The sequence below is a fragment of the Triticum aestivum genome, chromosome 2A, assembly GCF_018294505.1.
Source record: "Triticum aestivum cultivar Chinese Spring chromosome 2A, IWGSC CS RefSeq v2.1, whole genome shotgun sequence".
Classification (NCBI taxonomy): Eukaryota; Viridiplantae; Streptophyta; class Magnoliopsida; order Poales; family Poaceae; genus Triticum; species Triticum aestivum.
In genome coordinates this window covers 578,864,523-578,878,194 of record NC_057797.1, presented here as the reverse complement: position 1 = coordinate 578,878,194, position 13,672 = coordinate 578,864,523, and the positions used below count along the sequence as shown (strand labels likewise).

The 13,672-nt window shown below is 39.4% G+C and overlaps 1 protein-coding gene across 1 annotated transcript; it reads left to right on the top strand.

Annotated features, from left to right (window-relative positions):
• Positions 1-1,215: 1,215 nt before the first annotated feature.
• LOC123191760 (serine/threonine-protein phosphatase 7 long form homolog) lies at positions 1,216-2,250 on the top strand. Its single transcript, XM_044604378.1, has 3 exons — positions 1,216-1,441; positions 1,525-2,069; positions 2,152-2,250. The coding sequence occupies exons 1-3, from the start codon at positions 1,216-1,218 to the stop codon at positions 2,248-2,250; spliced, it is 870 nt and encodes a 289-aa protein (XP_044460313.1).
• The last annotated feature ends 11,422 nt before the right edge of the window (positions 2,251-13,672 follow it).

The following is a 13,672-nucleotide window of genomic DNA, read 5'->3' as shown; positions in this document are numbered from 1 at the left end:
GCAGTAGAGCACCACAGGTAGGCACTGTCTTTTTCTCTTAAACTGGTGTACGATTCTTCCTGGTCTCTAATTGAGACTTGTTACTACAGTAGATGCTAGCAAATCTCTTCTATTTATATCTTTACTTGTCTCTTTTTGTGATTGATAGATTGATATTGATAGTGCATCAAACCGAAATAATGTGTATTCCTGAAATTTCATGAGTGTGACATGGTCCTTGTAAGAAGTTGAGAGTAATTGATTGCTATTCTTGATGATGCAGCTTTACTTTACTGATTTTCAGTTGTTTCATAAGCACAAGTCTGAATGAGAGTAGGATTAATTGAGGTTCATCTAGTGGAGTACTTTGAAGAATAAATGCAAATGATTGACATGGTATTTCACTTGAATTGTTTAAATGTTGTTTTATCTTGTAATAGGGTACTGAAATGAATACAAGTCAATGTTTTAGTGACTTATTATGGATGCCGCACAGCCAACATAAAATATCCAAATCTTGGGAAAATGTGAGTATTTATCAAATTTCGATGTGGTCTGTTGCACTTTTTGGTTGGTTGAAACTGGTTTTTGTATATCTTAATGCAGCCTAACATTTGCTTGAATGTTCGGTGTCATCGTGTTGGCATTCCAGTGGATCCTCTTTGTAGCGCAGCCTTAGAGAACCTTGGTTTTTATCAAATTGCAAAAATGAAGAAAATCAATGTCGACAAATATTTGATATCAGCATTGGTCGAGCATTGGCGGCCTAAGACAAATAGTTTTCATTTACCTATAGGAGAAATGACTGTTACACTACAAGATGTGAGTTGTTTGTGGGGGTTGCCTATCCATGGTAAACCACTTATTGGCAAAGTTGATGCTGCATGGTCTGGATTGATTGAGAGGTTGCTTGGGATTCCTGTAGATGAACAACACATGAAGCAAAAGAGAAGGCGGAAAGATGATGACAATGTTGCTGTGAAGAATTCACAGTACTCTTTAAATTTGGGTAAACTACGAGAACGCTTCCAGGTGATGCCGGATAATCCAGTGGATCGAGAGATTCATTGGCATGCTCAAGCGATTGTTCTAGAAATCCTTGGCTCCACGGTGTTCACTGATACATCTGGAGATGGAGTGCCAGCTATGTATCTTCAGTTTATGCAGAATGAAGGGAAACCAATAGAGTATAATTGGGGAGCAACTGTTCTTGCTATGTTATATAGACAGTTGAGCATGGGGGCTGAGAAGGAGAGATTAGAAATTTCAAGGCCTTTGTTGCTGCTACAGTTATGGTCCTGGTCTCATTTGCCACTTGGTCGCCCTAAAAATATTGTTGAGAAGCCAAAGGAAAGGGAGGAACCTGGAGATGAGGAAGATGAAGAAGTAGACTTGGATTATAACCCTGTATTTGGAGCAAAGTGGTGTGCTCGACATGAATTTGATGTTCCACATAATGCGGGTATCGTACTGTACTCACCTCATCTATTAGCCATTGTTTGTGTTGTGCCAACTAATTTTCTCACTTGCAAATGAACCATATAGGTACCGAATATTATCGAAATCAGATTGATTTGATTCGAGAAGGTGCTATTGAATGGCAACCATATGAAGACCTTCTGGATGAGATGCATGTCGAAGTACATGATGGTACTAATTGGTGGTTTGCTAGAGTACCACTCATACATTTTTGGATTGTAGAGTTTCACTATCCAAATAGGGTGATGCGGCAATTCGGATTAAGACAAGCCATTCCACCTTCCCCTCCAGGCGGCGAGGTAGAGGTTCGCAAACTGCGAAAAATTAAGCATTCTGCAGGAAAACCGCATAATTGGGAAGAAGTCCATGCCAAGTATGTTCAAGAATATGTTGAAGAGTATGATCGTGTCCAAGTAGGAGTAGTGCCAGAGGATATTCCCTTTGATGTAGCTAGTTTACCCGATTACAGACATTGGTTCCAGCAATATTGTATGTACACAGTATTCTTTGACTCTCAATGCTTAGGAGGCCTAGATAAACCTATCCCATATCCTCGATATAGCATCGAATGGACCGGGTACATGCCCAGCGGTCCACCATTGGCTCGCATTGTAAGTGTGTGCAATATTTTCATTATTTATTTGGAATGCAGTAACAATCACATGATTTAATATTCGTATTGTCGCTTTGTAGAGCCTACGTGAGATAAAGAATGCTGCATGGGGGATCAAATGTGCTACTACCAGTGGGTGCAAGAAGATAGGCAAATCTATAATGAGGTCTTGTGTATGAAATTTGATGGATCTCAACTTGGAGCCTAGACTGCGAAGCATGCTCGATGAGGCTAGATTGCCGCTGAAGATCGAAGATATCCCATCTGATGATGATGTTTCAGATATTGCTCACCCACCGAGCCCCCCGAAAGAAAGCAACTCCGATGTATTTAATGATTGGATATACTCTTGGAGAGGTTTTACAACATATCTCAATGTTGGTGAATCCATGATAGATGGAGGACGGACAACACAAGATGCAACTGAAGCTCCCAGATTTCAGTCAAGGAGTTCTTCACATGTACTAAACTAGAATGAGAGCATATAGTGATATGATATGCTCATCTCCATCGATCTAGAAGTGTAACTGAGTAGATGTTTATTTCCTTTTGCACAACAAAAAAGTTCCTGATCATGCTTTGTAATAGGCCACACATGGGTTGTAATCCTTTCAAGCCATGTCACACCGCATTGGCTAAGCTCATGTTGCAGCCTGCCCTCTGTAAAACTGAATGTGCGTGAGATGAATCAGACTTCAAAATTACGGCTGAAAACAAAGAATGGACGAATCTCTCAATGTGTGGCTCAAAATTTGATGAAAATTTCACAAAATAGTATTCATCATATGTAAGTCCTTGTGTCAAAATTTCATAAAATTCTGGACACATTTTTCAGGTTCAAATTTTTGGCCAAATTATGGCTGAAAACGAAGAATGGACGAATCTCTCAATGTGTTACTCAAAATTGGCTGAAAATTTCACACAATAGTAGTCATCATATTGTTGTACTTTTGTCAAATTTTCATAAAATCTTGTACACTTTTTTTCAGGTTCAAAATTTTGGCAAAATTATGGCTGAAAATGAAGAATGGACGAATCTCTCAATGTGTTACTCAAAATTGGTTGAAAATTTCACACAATAGTAGTCATCATATTGTTGTACTTTTGTGAAAAGGTCAACAATTTCTGGACACTTTTATTTTCGGTTCAAAATTTTGGCCAAATTTTGGCTGAACGAAAAATGGCGACTCTGTCAATATCTGACTCCAAATTTAATGAAATTTTCCCGGAATACTAGTCATCAGATGGTAGTCGTAGAGTCAGAATTTCGACTACGTGATGTGGTCTTCTCTTTACTTGATCTCTTCCCTTTATATGTATGTTCTTCCCTTGACTCAACCTCTTTCCTATGGATGATGCGCTCTTCCCTTGACTCAACCTCTTTGCTCGACTCGACGATGAGATATGTCCTTGACTAGATTATGTGCCTAAAGGTAAGACACACAAGTTAAGTCAAATGTAAATAAATTTTACATACAAAACAGTACTGTATAACAAGCTTCAATACCTATTTGATTTCTGTCTCTTGTGGAACGTCGGGCCTGGTGCCCCATTCGCCTTCCTTGCATTTCATCCATGTACATGGGGATCCTTTTGTGCTGACGACGCCCACGATTTACTAACTTCTCATCGGGAACAATAGTAGGTCCATTATATGTTGGCCACTCATTTTGGTTACCATACGAATGAAATTGCTCATCCCAAGTGTTTGCAAGCACTTGAGAAGAGTAATACGAGTGTACTATTTCATTTTCATTAAGATTCCGATACTTGCAAATAGCAAGCACATGAGCACATGGCACACCAGTTAGGTTCGGCTTTAGGCATTCGCAAGATGGAGCATTATTTGGTTGCAAAATGACCTTGTACTTGAAGCCTTTATGAATAAAAACAACATGATCTCCATGGCGTAATGGAACCCTCTCGTGATCAACCTTGACCTCAAATATTCCAATTTTGTCGCCATATGAAATAACATGCATATGTCCTGCCTTGTCACCCCTTTTCACCAAAAGTTTGTCTACCCGTTCGGACCATTGCTTTCCATCATCAACCAAATTAAGAGCACTTCGTCTTCTTTCCACAAACCACTCCAAACACTTTGAAAATGTTTCCTCCACAATCGCTGCCACTGGGAGCCTCCGGGAAAGCCTAAACATGTTGTTTAAGGACTCGGACCCATTGCTGGTCATGATCCCCCAACGATAACCCCCATCCATGCATTGAAATACTTTTTCAGGTTTTTCTTTCCCATTTTTATCTTCCTGCAAATAATTACTGACCTTTCTAAGATATGCTATTGCATCGGGACAAGTATGTGCAATAGATGACATGCCCTCCTCAAACCTACGAGGTTTCTTTTTCTTGACTGCCCACTTGAATATTTTCAAAATGTTATCATCTCGATAAGATTTGTATAGGTTCTCTGCAGCATGTTGAGAACAAAATCGATGAACACACTCACCAGCATCCTCATTCCAACCAATGTGTGGCTGCTTAAACACCCATTTGATTGCTTTGTGGCGATCTGAAATGACACACACGAACTTTCCAACACCAATTACCTCCCTCCGAAGCCATCTCATGAACCAGCTCCAGTTTGTTGCATCCTCTTTCTCCATAATGGCAAATGCAAGAGGTATTAGTTGGTTATTAGCGTCATATCCACAAGCCATTAGCAACCTTCCCTTGTACCTTCCCGATAGAAATGAAGCATCCACACTTATTACAGGTCGAATGTGAGGAACAGCTTCAATACAAGGTCCAAATGCCCAAGCCACACATTGAAATTCTCTATGCCCATCCTGCACCATGGGTTTCGATAGAAGAGTATACTTTGTACCTGGATTTTTAACTTTAATACCTTCGAGGAAAGGGACCAGAAGATTGTATGATCCCTCCCAGCTACCAAAAAGTTGTGCTATGGCCTTCTCTCTTCCACACCACAACTTATTGTATGACGGCTTCACATTTCGGTAACGTTGTCTGACTAATGCTTGAACATTTTTTATACTCAACTCCAGGTCATCCTTCAATGCTTCACAAATCACATCAGCAATTATAGAGGCCGATAACTAAGAATGATCCGTTCTATTTTCTGGTGCACGACAAGTGTGAGAGTAAGGACACTTTTTTATTTGCCAACATGAACCAATTTCTGTTGGTGTTGCATATAGCCTCCACATGCAACTATCATTAATACACTCTGCTATAAGTTTAGATTGACTGCTTGTGCTGTACTTTACTTCCAAGTTCATGTTTATGTGAAATTCACCAATTGCAATTTTGAGGTGCTCTTTCGAATCAAAAATCTGAAGCTCCGATAATGGGCTCGCAAAATATTTCTTACATCCAAAAAACTTTCATCCGTTGTTGTCTCCTAAGTACAGATATGTCACTAAAGGCTCTCATGCCATTCTTTCCAGAGCTCCGCATGAACAGAAATGCATGGACAGGATGCACGTGCCTTGGTTCTGAATCATCATCTGAACTTTGGCTAGGTGCACCATCAGAATCATGCTCATCATCATCAAGCTCTCCAATCAAACCATCCTCATGGTATGTATCCTCCTGATAATATGGGTCATCGCCAATGCTTGTTCGCAAATCATTTGTTACATTAACATGACTTGAAGGTGGAGCATGTGACATGTTGAGATGAGGAGCACCTATGATACATTCTGGAAAACCATCGAGCGAGGTTTGATGTAATGAGCAATGCATTGCACTTTCATACGTTTGTTCTTGACTTTCAGTTCTTCGGATGTCCCTTGCAGTATTGACTTGATTCAACATGTCTCCATTTGGCGAGATGTTAACATGTAGCTCTATCACTTGCCATGTTGTCCGAGACTTCATCTTCTCAAAAATCATTGTCCATCCTCTTTCCTCGTATATTGGAACTAATTGAAAATATTATGGTCCAGGAGCTCCAATATCCAAGCGAGCTTGCATATTCAGGTTGTACTGATCATCGCCAACTACAAGTCCTCTACATATCTCACTCTTGACATCTTCAAAAGTGGTTTCCTCGGATGCTGGAAAAGTGACGTCGGGAGGAACACTATAATACACACCCGTGGATCCATGTTGCACTTCACCATCCACATATGCCAGTATGATTAACATGTTCTTATCTTCACCTGCTAACATGAACATGCAAGGTGTAAATATGACAACCTTACATTGATCTGTTGTGGACTATGTAAAGTTGAATTTTTGCAACCTATCAATTCTCTTAAACATACCAATTTCAAACTGTACCACCACATGAATATTGAAACCAAATATCTAAACATTGTTTGCTTACAAGTCACTGAATCAATTGGACAAAGAACCAACAAAGATGCAAGACAACCTTAGCACAACTCTCATGTTCCAACCACGAGATGATTAGAGGATCCTAATGGTGAGCGGGGAATAAGAGAGATAGGGCTACCGTGATCAGAGACGTCGAGTGATGGGGGATGGTTAGCACATGGCGACATTGAAGAGCGGCGATTCCATGCGTTCTACGGTTTACAAGCGACAAAACTTCCGTCTGTTTGAGGAGAACGATTCAGTTTAATCTTTTTAACAACAGCAGATCGAACCAGTTGCAGGGATGCGGTTGATACTAGCGTCCAGGTCAGAACACTGTGTGTAATAGCGTCCAGGTCTGGACGTTGTTCTCCTCGGCGTACTTCCTATTTTCCAGATTTAGACCAATCCTTTCCCAGTTTTGTAATTACGTGATTATTAATTATTATTAATAAAAAATCGGAGTATTTCCCTCAGTTTTTCAGAACCAAGGTATAAATCCAGTAGGAGGCCACACGCAAGTCACCTCGTACCTACACAAACAAATAAGAACCTTGCAACCAACGTGGTAAAGGGGTTGTCAATCCCTTCACGGCCACTTGCAAAAGTGAGAACTGATAGAGATAATAAATATTTTTGGTATTTTTATGATATAGATTGAAAGTAAAGATTGCAAAGTAAAATAGATTGGAAACTTATATGATGAAAGATAGACCCGGGGGCCATAGGTTTCACTAGTGGCTTCTCTCAAGATAGCATAAGTATTACGGTGGGTGAACAAATTACTATCGAGCAATTGATAGAAAAGTGCATAGTTATGAGAATATCTAGGCATGATCATGAACATAGGCATCACGTCTGTGTCAAGTAGACCGAAACGATTCTGCATCTACTACTATTACTCCACACATCGACTGCTATCCAGCATGCATCTACAGTATTAAGTTCATAAGAATAGAGTAACGCATCAGGCAAGATGACATGATGTAGAGGGATAAACTCAAGCAATATGATATAAACCCCATCTTTTTATCCTCGATGGCAACAATACAATATGTGCCTTGCTGCCCCTGCTGTCACTGGGAAAGGACACCGCAAGATTGAACCCAAAGCTAAGCACTTCTCCCATTGCAAGAAAGATCAATCTAGTAGGCCAAACCAAACTGGTAATTCAAAGAGACTTGCAAAGATAACAAATCATACATAAAAGAATTCAGAGCAGATTCAAATATTGTTCATAGATAAACTTGATCATAAACCCATAATTCATCGGATCTCGACAAACACGCCGCGAAAAGAATTACATCGAATAGATCTCCAAGAAGATCAAGGAGAACTTTGTATTGAGATCCAAACAGAGAGAAGAAGCCATCTAGCTAATAACTATGGACCCGAAGGTCTGAGGTAAACTACTCACACATCATCAGAGAGGCTATGGTGTTGATGTAGAAGCCCTCCGTGATTGATTCCTCCTCGAGGAGCTCCAGAAAAGGCCCCAAGATGGGATCTCTTGGGTATAGAAGGTTGCAGCGGTGGAAATAGGGTTTTGTCGTGCTCCTGGATGTTTTGGGGGTATATGGGTATATATAGGAGGAAGAAGTAGGTCGGTTGAGCTGCGAGGGGCCCACGAGGGTGGGGGCGCGCCTCCATGCCTCGTGACCCTCTTGCTTCTTTCTTGACGTCCACTCCAAGTCCTCTGGATCACGTTTGTTCCAAAAATCACTCTCCCGAAGGTTTCATTCCGTTTGGTATTCCTTTTATGCGAAACACTGAAATAGGCAAAAAAACAACAATTTGGACTGGGCCTTGGGTTAGTAGGTTATTCCCAAAAATAATATAAAAGTGTATAATAAAGCCCATTAAACATCCAAAACAGATAATATAATAGCATGGAACAATAAAAATTATAGATACGTTGGAGACGTATCAAGCATCCCCAAGCTTAATTCCTGCTCGTCCTCGAGTAGGTAAATGATAAAAATAGAATTTTTGATGTGGAATGCTACCTGGCATATTTTCTAAGTAATTCTGTTTATTGCGGCATGAATGTTCAGATCCGAAAGATTCAAGATAAAAGTTTAATATTGACATGAAAATAATAATACTTCAAGCATACTAACTAAGCAATCATGTCTTTTCAAAATTACATGGAAAAAGAAAGTTCATCCCTACAAAATCATATAGTTTGGTCATGCTCCATTTTCGTCACACAAGAATGCTCTCATCATGCACAACCCCGATGACAAGCCAAGCAATTGTTTCATACTTTAGTAATCTCAAACTTTTATCAACTTTCACGCAATACATGAGCGTGAGCCATGGATATAGCAATATGGGTGGAATAGAATATGATGATGGGAGTTATGTGGAGAATACAAAAAAGGAGAAAGTCTCACATTGACGCGACTAATCAATGGGCTAGGGATATGCCCATCAATTGATGTCAATGCAAGGAGTAAGGATTGCCATGCAACGGATGCACTAGAGCTATAAATGTATGAAAGCTCAACAAAAAAACTAAGTGGGTGTGCATCCAACTTGCTTGCTCACGAAGAGCTAGTGCATTTGAGGAAGCCCATTGTTGGAATATACAAGTCAAGTTCTATAATGAAAAATTCCCACTAGTATATGAAAGTGACAAAATGAGAGACTCTCTATCATAAAGATCATGGTGCTGTTTTGAAGCACAAGTGTGGAAAAGGATAGTGGCATTGCCCCTTTTTTGGCCTTTTTTTTCTTATTTGGCCTTTTTTTATTTAGGAAAATGCTCTATTAATGATGATCATCACACTTCTATTTATTTACAACTCAATGATTACAACTCGATACTAGAACAAAATATGACTCTATATGAATGCCTCCGGCGATGTACCGGGATGGGCAATGAATCAAGAGTGACATGTAAGAAAAATTATGCATGGTGGCTTTGCCACAAATACGATGTCAACTACATGATCATGCAAGGCAATATGACAATGATGAAGCGTGTCATAATAAATGAACGATGGAAAGGTGCATGGCAATATATCTCGGAATGGCTATCGAAATGCCATAATAGGTAGGTATGCTGGCTGTTTTGAGGAAGATATAAGGAGGTTTATGTGTGATAGAGCGTATCGTATCACGGGTTTTGGATGCACCGGCGAAGTTTGCACCAACTCTCAAGGTGAGAAAGGGCAATGCACGGTACCGAAGAGGCTAGCAATGATGGAAGGGTGAGAGTGCGTATAATCCATGGACTCAACATTAGTCATAAAGAACTCACATACTTATTGCAAAAATCTACAAGTCATCAAAAATCAAGCACTACGCGCATGCTCCTAGGGGGATAGATTGGTAGGAAAAGACCATTGCTCGTCCCCAACCGCCACTCATAAGGATGACAATCAAAGAACACCTCATGTTTCAAATTTGTTACACAACGTTTACCATACGTGCATGCTACTGGACTTGCAAACTTCAACACAAGTATTTATCAAATTCACAACTACTCAACTAGCACAACTTTAATATCACTATCTCCATATCTCAAAACAATCATCAAGTATCAAACTTCCCTTGGTTTCAATGCACTTATATGAAAGTTTTTATTATATCCATCTTGGTTGCCTATCATATTAGGACTAATTTTGTAGCCAAAGAAAATTACCATGCTGTTCTAAAGGACTCTCAAAATAATATAAGTGAAGCATGAGAGATCAATAATTTCTATAAAATAAAACCACCACCGTGCTCTAAAAGATATAAGTGAAGCACTAGAGCAAAATTATTAAGCTCAAAAGATATAAGTGAAGCACATAGATTATTCTAATAAATTTCGATTCATGTGTGTCTCTCCCAAAAGGTGTGTACAGCAAGGATGATTGTGGTAAACTAAAAGGCAAAGGCTCAAATCATACAAGACGCTCCAAGAAAAACACATATCATGTGGTGAATAAAAATATAGCATCAAGTAAAGTTACCGATGGACGAAGACAAAAGAGAGGATGCCTTCCAGGGCATCCCAAGCTTAGGCTTTTGGTTGACCTTGGATTTTACCTTGGGGTGCCTTGGGCATCCCCAAGCTTAGGCTTTTGCCACTCCTTGTTCCATAATCCATCAAATCTTTACCCAAAACTTGAAAAGTTCACAACACAAAACTCAACAGAAAATCTCATGAGCTCTGTTAGTATAAGAAAGAAAACCACCATCATAGGGTACTGTAATGAACTCATTATTTATTTATATTGTTGTTAAACCTACTCTATTAAAACTTCTATATGGTTCATAACCTCCGAAACTAGCCATAGATTCATCAAAATAAGCAACAACACACGAAAGACAGAATTCCAATTGTAGACTAAGGCATAGCCTAGTGGTGGGAAGGGGCTGATGCCTTTCCACCCACCCAGGTTCAAGGCATGGTACTTGCAATTTGAGTTTGTTGCACCAATTATACTGTAGGGGGTTCCCTTACAGTCTTTTGTTCAAAAAAAGACAGAATCTGTCAAAAACATAATAGTCTGTAGTAGTCTGTATCAAACGTATACTTCTGTAACTCCAAAACTTCCACCAAATTAGTACGACCTAAAAAATTGTATATTGATCCACTGCAATTGGAATCAGTATTTTATCGCTCTCTGGTAAAAAATCAAAATTATTCTCGTGAGCGCAAACTTTCTGTTTTTTACAGCAAGATCAAACAACATTCATCCAAGAAGATCCTAAAGGATTTACTTGGCACAAACACCAATTAAACATAAAAACACAATCATAAGAGAAGGTAGATGAATTATTTATTACTAAACAGTAACAAAAATTAAGGAACAAAAATAAAATTGGGTTGCCTCCCAACAAGCGCTATCGTTTAACGCCCCTAGCTAGGCATTGACAATCTTGGTGATGCTCACATGAAAGACAAGAGTTGAAGCACAAAGAAAGCATCACAAAACACATGACAAACACATCAAGTCTAACATACTTCCTATGCATAGGAATTTTATAAGCAAACAAATTATCAAGACAAGCAAAAAACTAGCATATGCATGGAAGAAAAAGGAAACAATAGCAATCTCAACATAACGAGAGGTAATTTAGTAACATGAAAATTCCTACAATCATATTTTCCTCTATCATAATAATTACATGTGGGATCATAAGCAAATTCAACAAAATATCTATCACATAAAATATTTTCAACACGATCCACATGCATGCAAAGTTGACAGTCTTCCAAAAAAGTGGGATTAACATTAACTAAAGTCATGACCTCTCCAAACCCACTTTTATCAAAAAATTCATAAGATTGAACAATCTCCGAATATGTGGGATCTAAAGTTAACACTCTTACAAACCCACTTTCAATAATATTGCAAACACTATTGTCAATCTCATATTCATCATGGGGCTTAAATAAATTTTCAAGATCAAAAGAAGAATCACCCCAATCATGATCATTGCAACAACTAGTAGTCATAGCAAAACTAGCATCCCCAAGCTTAGGGTTTTGCATATTATTAGCACTATTGAAATTCATAGAATTTATAATAACATTATGGCAATCATGCCTTTTATTCAAAGATCTATCGTGAATCACTTCATAAAGTACTTCATCACAATTTTCAGATTCACGAATTTCAAGCAAAACTTCATAAAGATAATCTAGTGCACAAAAATCACTAGCAATTGGTTCATCATAATTGGATCTCTTAAAAAGATTGGCAAGCGGATGAGGATCCATATCAATAGATTTTTATCAAGTGAATATGCAAGCAAATAGAAGGCACATGGTAACACAAGCAAACAGAAGGACGAACGGAAGAGGGGCGAATAAAACAGCAAAGGTGAAGTGGGGGAGAGGAAAACGAGAGGCAAATGGAAAATAATGTAATGCGAGGGACAAGAGTTGTGATGGGTACTTGGTATATCTTGACTTGTGCGTAGACTCCCCGGCAACGGCGCTAGAAATCCTTCTTGCTACCTCTTGAGCATGCGTTGGTTTTCCCTTGAAGAGGAAAGGGTGATGCAGCAAAGCAGTGTAAGTATTTCCCTTGGTTTTTGAGAACCAAGTTATCAATCCAGTAGGAGGGCACACGCAAGTCACCTCGTACCTACACAAACAAATAAGAACCTTGCAACCAACACGATAAAGGGGTTGTCAATCCCTTCACAGCCACTTGCAAAAGTGAGATCTGGTAGAGATAATAAATATTTTTGGTATTTTTATGATATAAATTGAAAGTAAAGATTGCAAAATAAAATAGATTGGAAACTTATATGATGAAAGATAGACCCGGGGGACATAGGTTTCACTAGTGGCTTCTCTCAAGATAGCACAAGTATTACGGTGGGTGAACAAATTACTGTCGAGCAATTGATAGAAAAGTGCATAGTTATGAGAATATCTAGGCATGATCATGTATATAGGCATCACGTCTGCAACAAGTAGACCGAAACGATTCTGCATCTACTACTATTACTCCACACATCGGCCGACTCATGCCTGCATCTAGAGTATTAGGTTCATAAGAACAGAGTAACGCATTAAGCAAGATGACATGATGTAGAGGGATAAACTCAAGCAATATGATATAAACCCCATCTTTTTATCCTCGATGGCAACAATACAATACGTTCCTTGTTGCCCCTGCTGTCACTGGGAAAGGACGCCGCAAGATTGAACCCAAAGCTAAGCACTTCTCCCATTGCAAGAAAGATCAATCTAGTAGGCCAAACCAAACTGATAATTCGAAGATACTTGCAAAGATAACAAAGCATACATAAAAGAATTCAGAGGAGATTCAAATATTGTTCATAGATAAACTTGATCATAAACCCACAATTCATCAGATCTCGACAAAACACACCGCAAAAAGAATTACATCGAATAGATCTCCAAGAAGATCAAGGAGAACTTTGTATTGAGATCCAAAGAGAGAGAAGAAGCCATCTAGCTAATAACTATGGACCCGAAGGTCTGAGGTAAACTACTCACACATCATTGGAGATGCTATGGTGTTGATGTAGAAGCCCTCCGTGATTGATTCCCTCTCCGGCGGAGCTCCAGAAAAGGCCCCAAGATGGGATCTCTTGGGTACAGAAGGTTGTGGCGGTGGAAATAGGGTTTCGTGGTTCTCCTGGATGTTTTTGGGGTATATGGCTATATATAGGAGGAAGAAGTACGTCGGTGGAGCTGCGAGGGGCCCACGAGGGTGGGGGAACGCCTAGGGGGGCAGGCGCGCCTCCCTGCCTCGTGTCCCTCTCGCTTCTTTCTTGACATCCACTCCAAGTCCTCTGGATCACGTTTGTTCCGAAAATCACTCT

Excerpts from the sequence above, each read along its gene's own strand:
- LOC123191760 (XM_044604378.1), top strand. The coding sequence starts at position 1,216 with ATGGGGGCTGAGAAGGAGAGATTAGAAATTTCAAGGCCTTTGTTGCTG. Across the intron at positions 1,442-1,524 it reads TGATGTTCCACATAATGCGG|GTACCGAATATTATCGAAAT; the intron begins GTATCGTACTGT and ends TGAACCATATAG. Across the intron at positions 2,070-2,151 it reads GTCCACCATTGGCTCGCATT|AGCCTACGTGAGATAAAGAA; the intron begins GTAAGTGTGTGC and ends GTCGCTTTGTAG.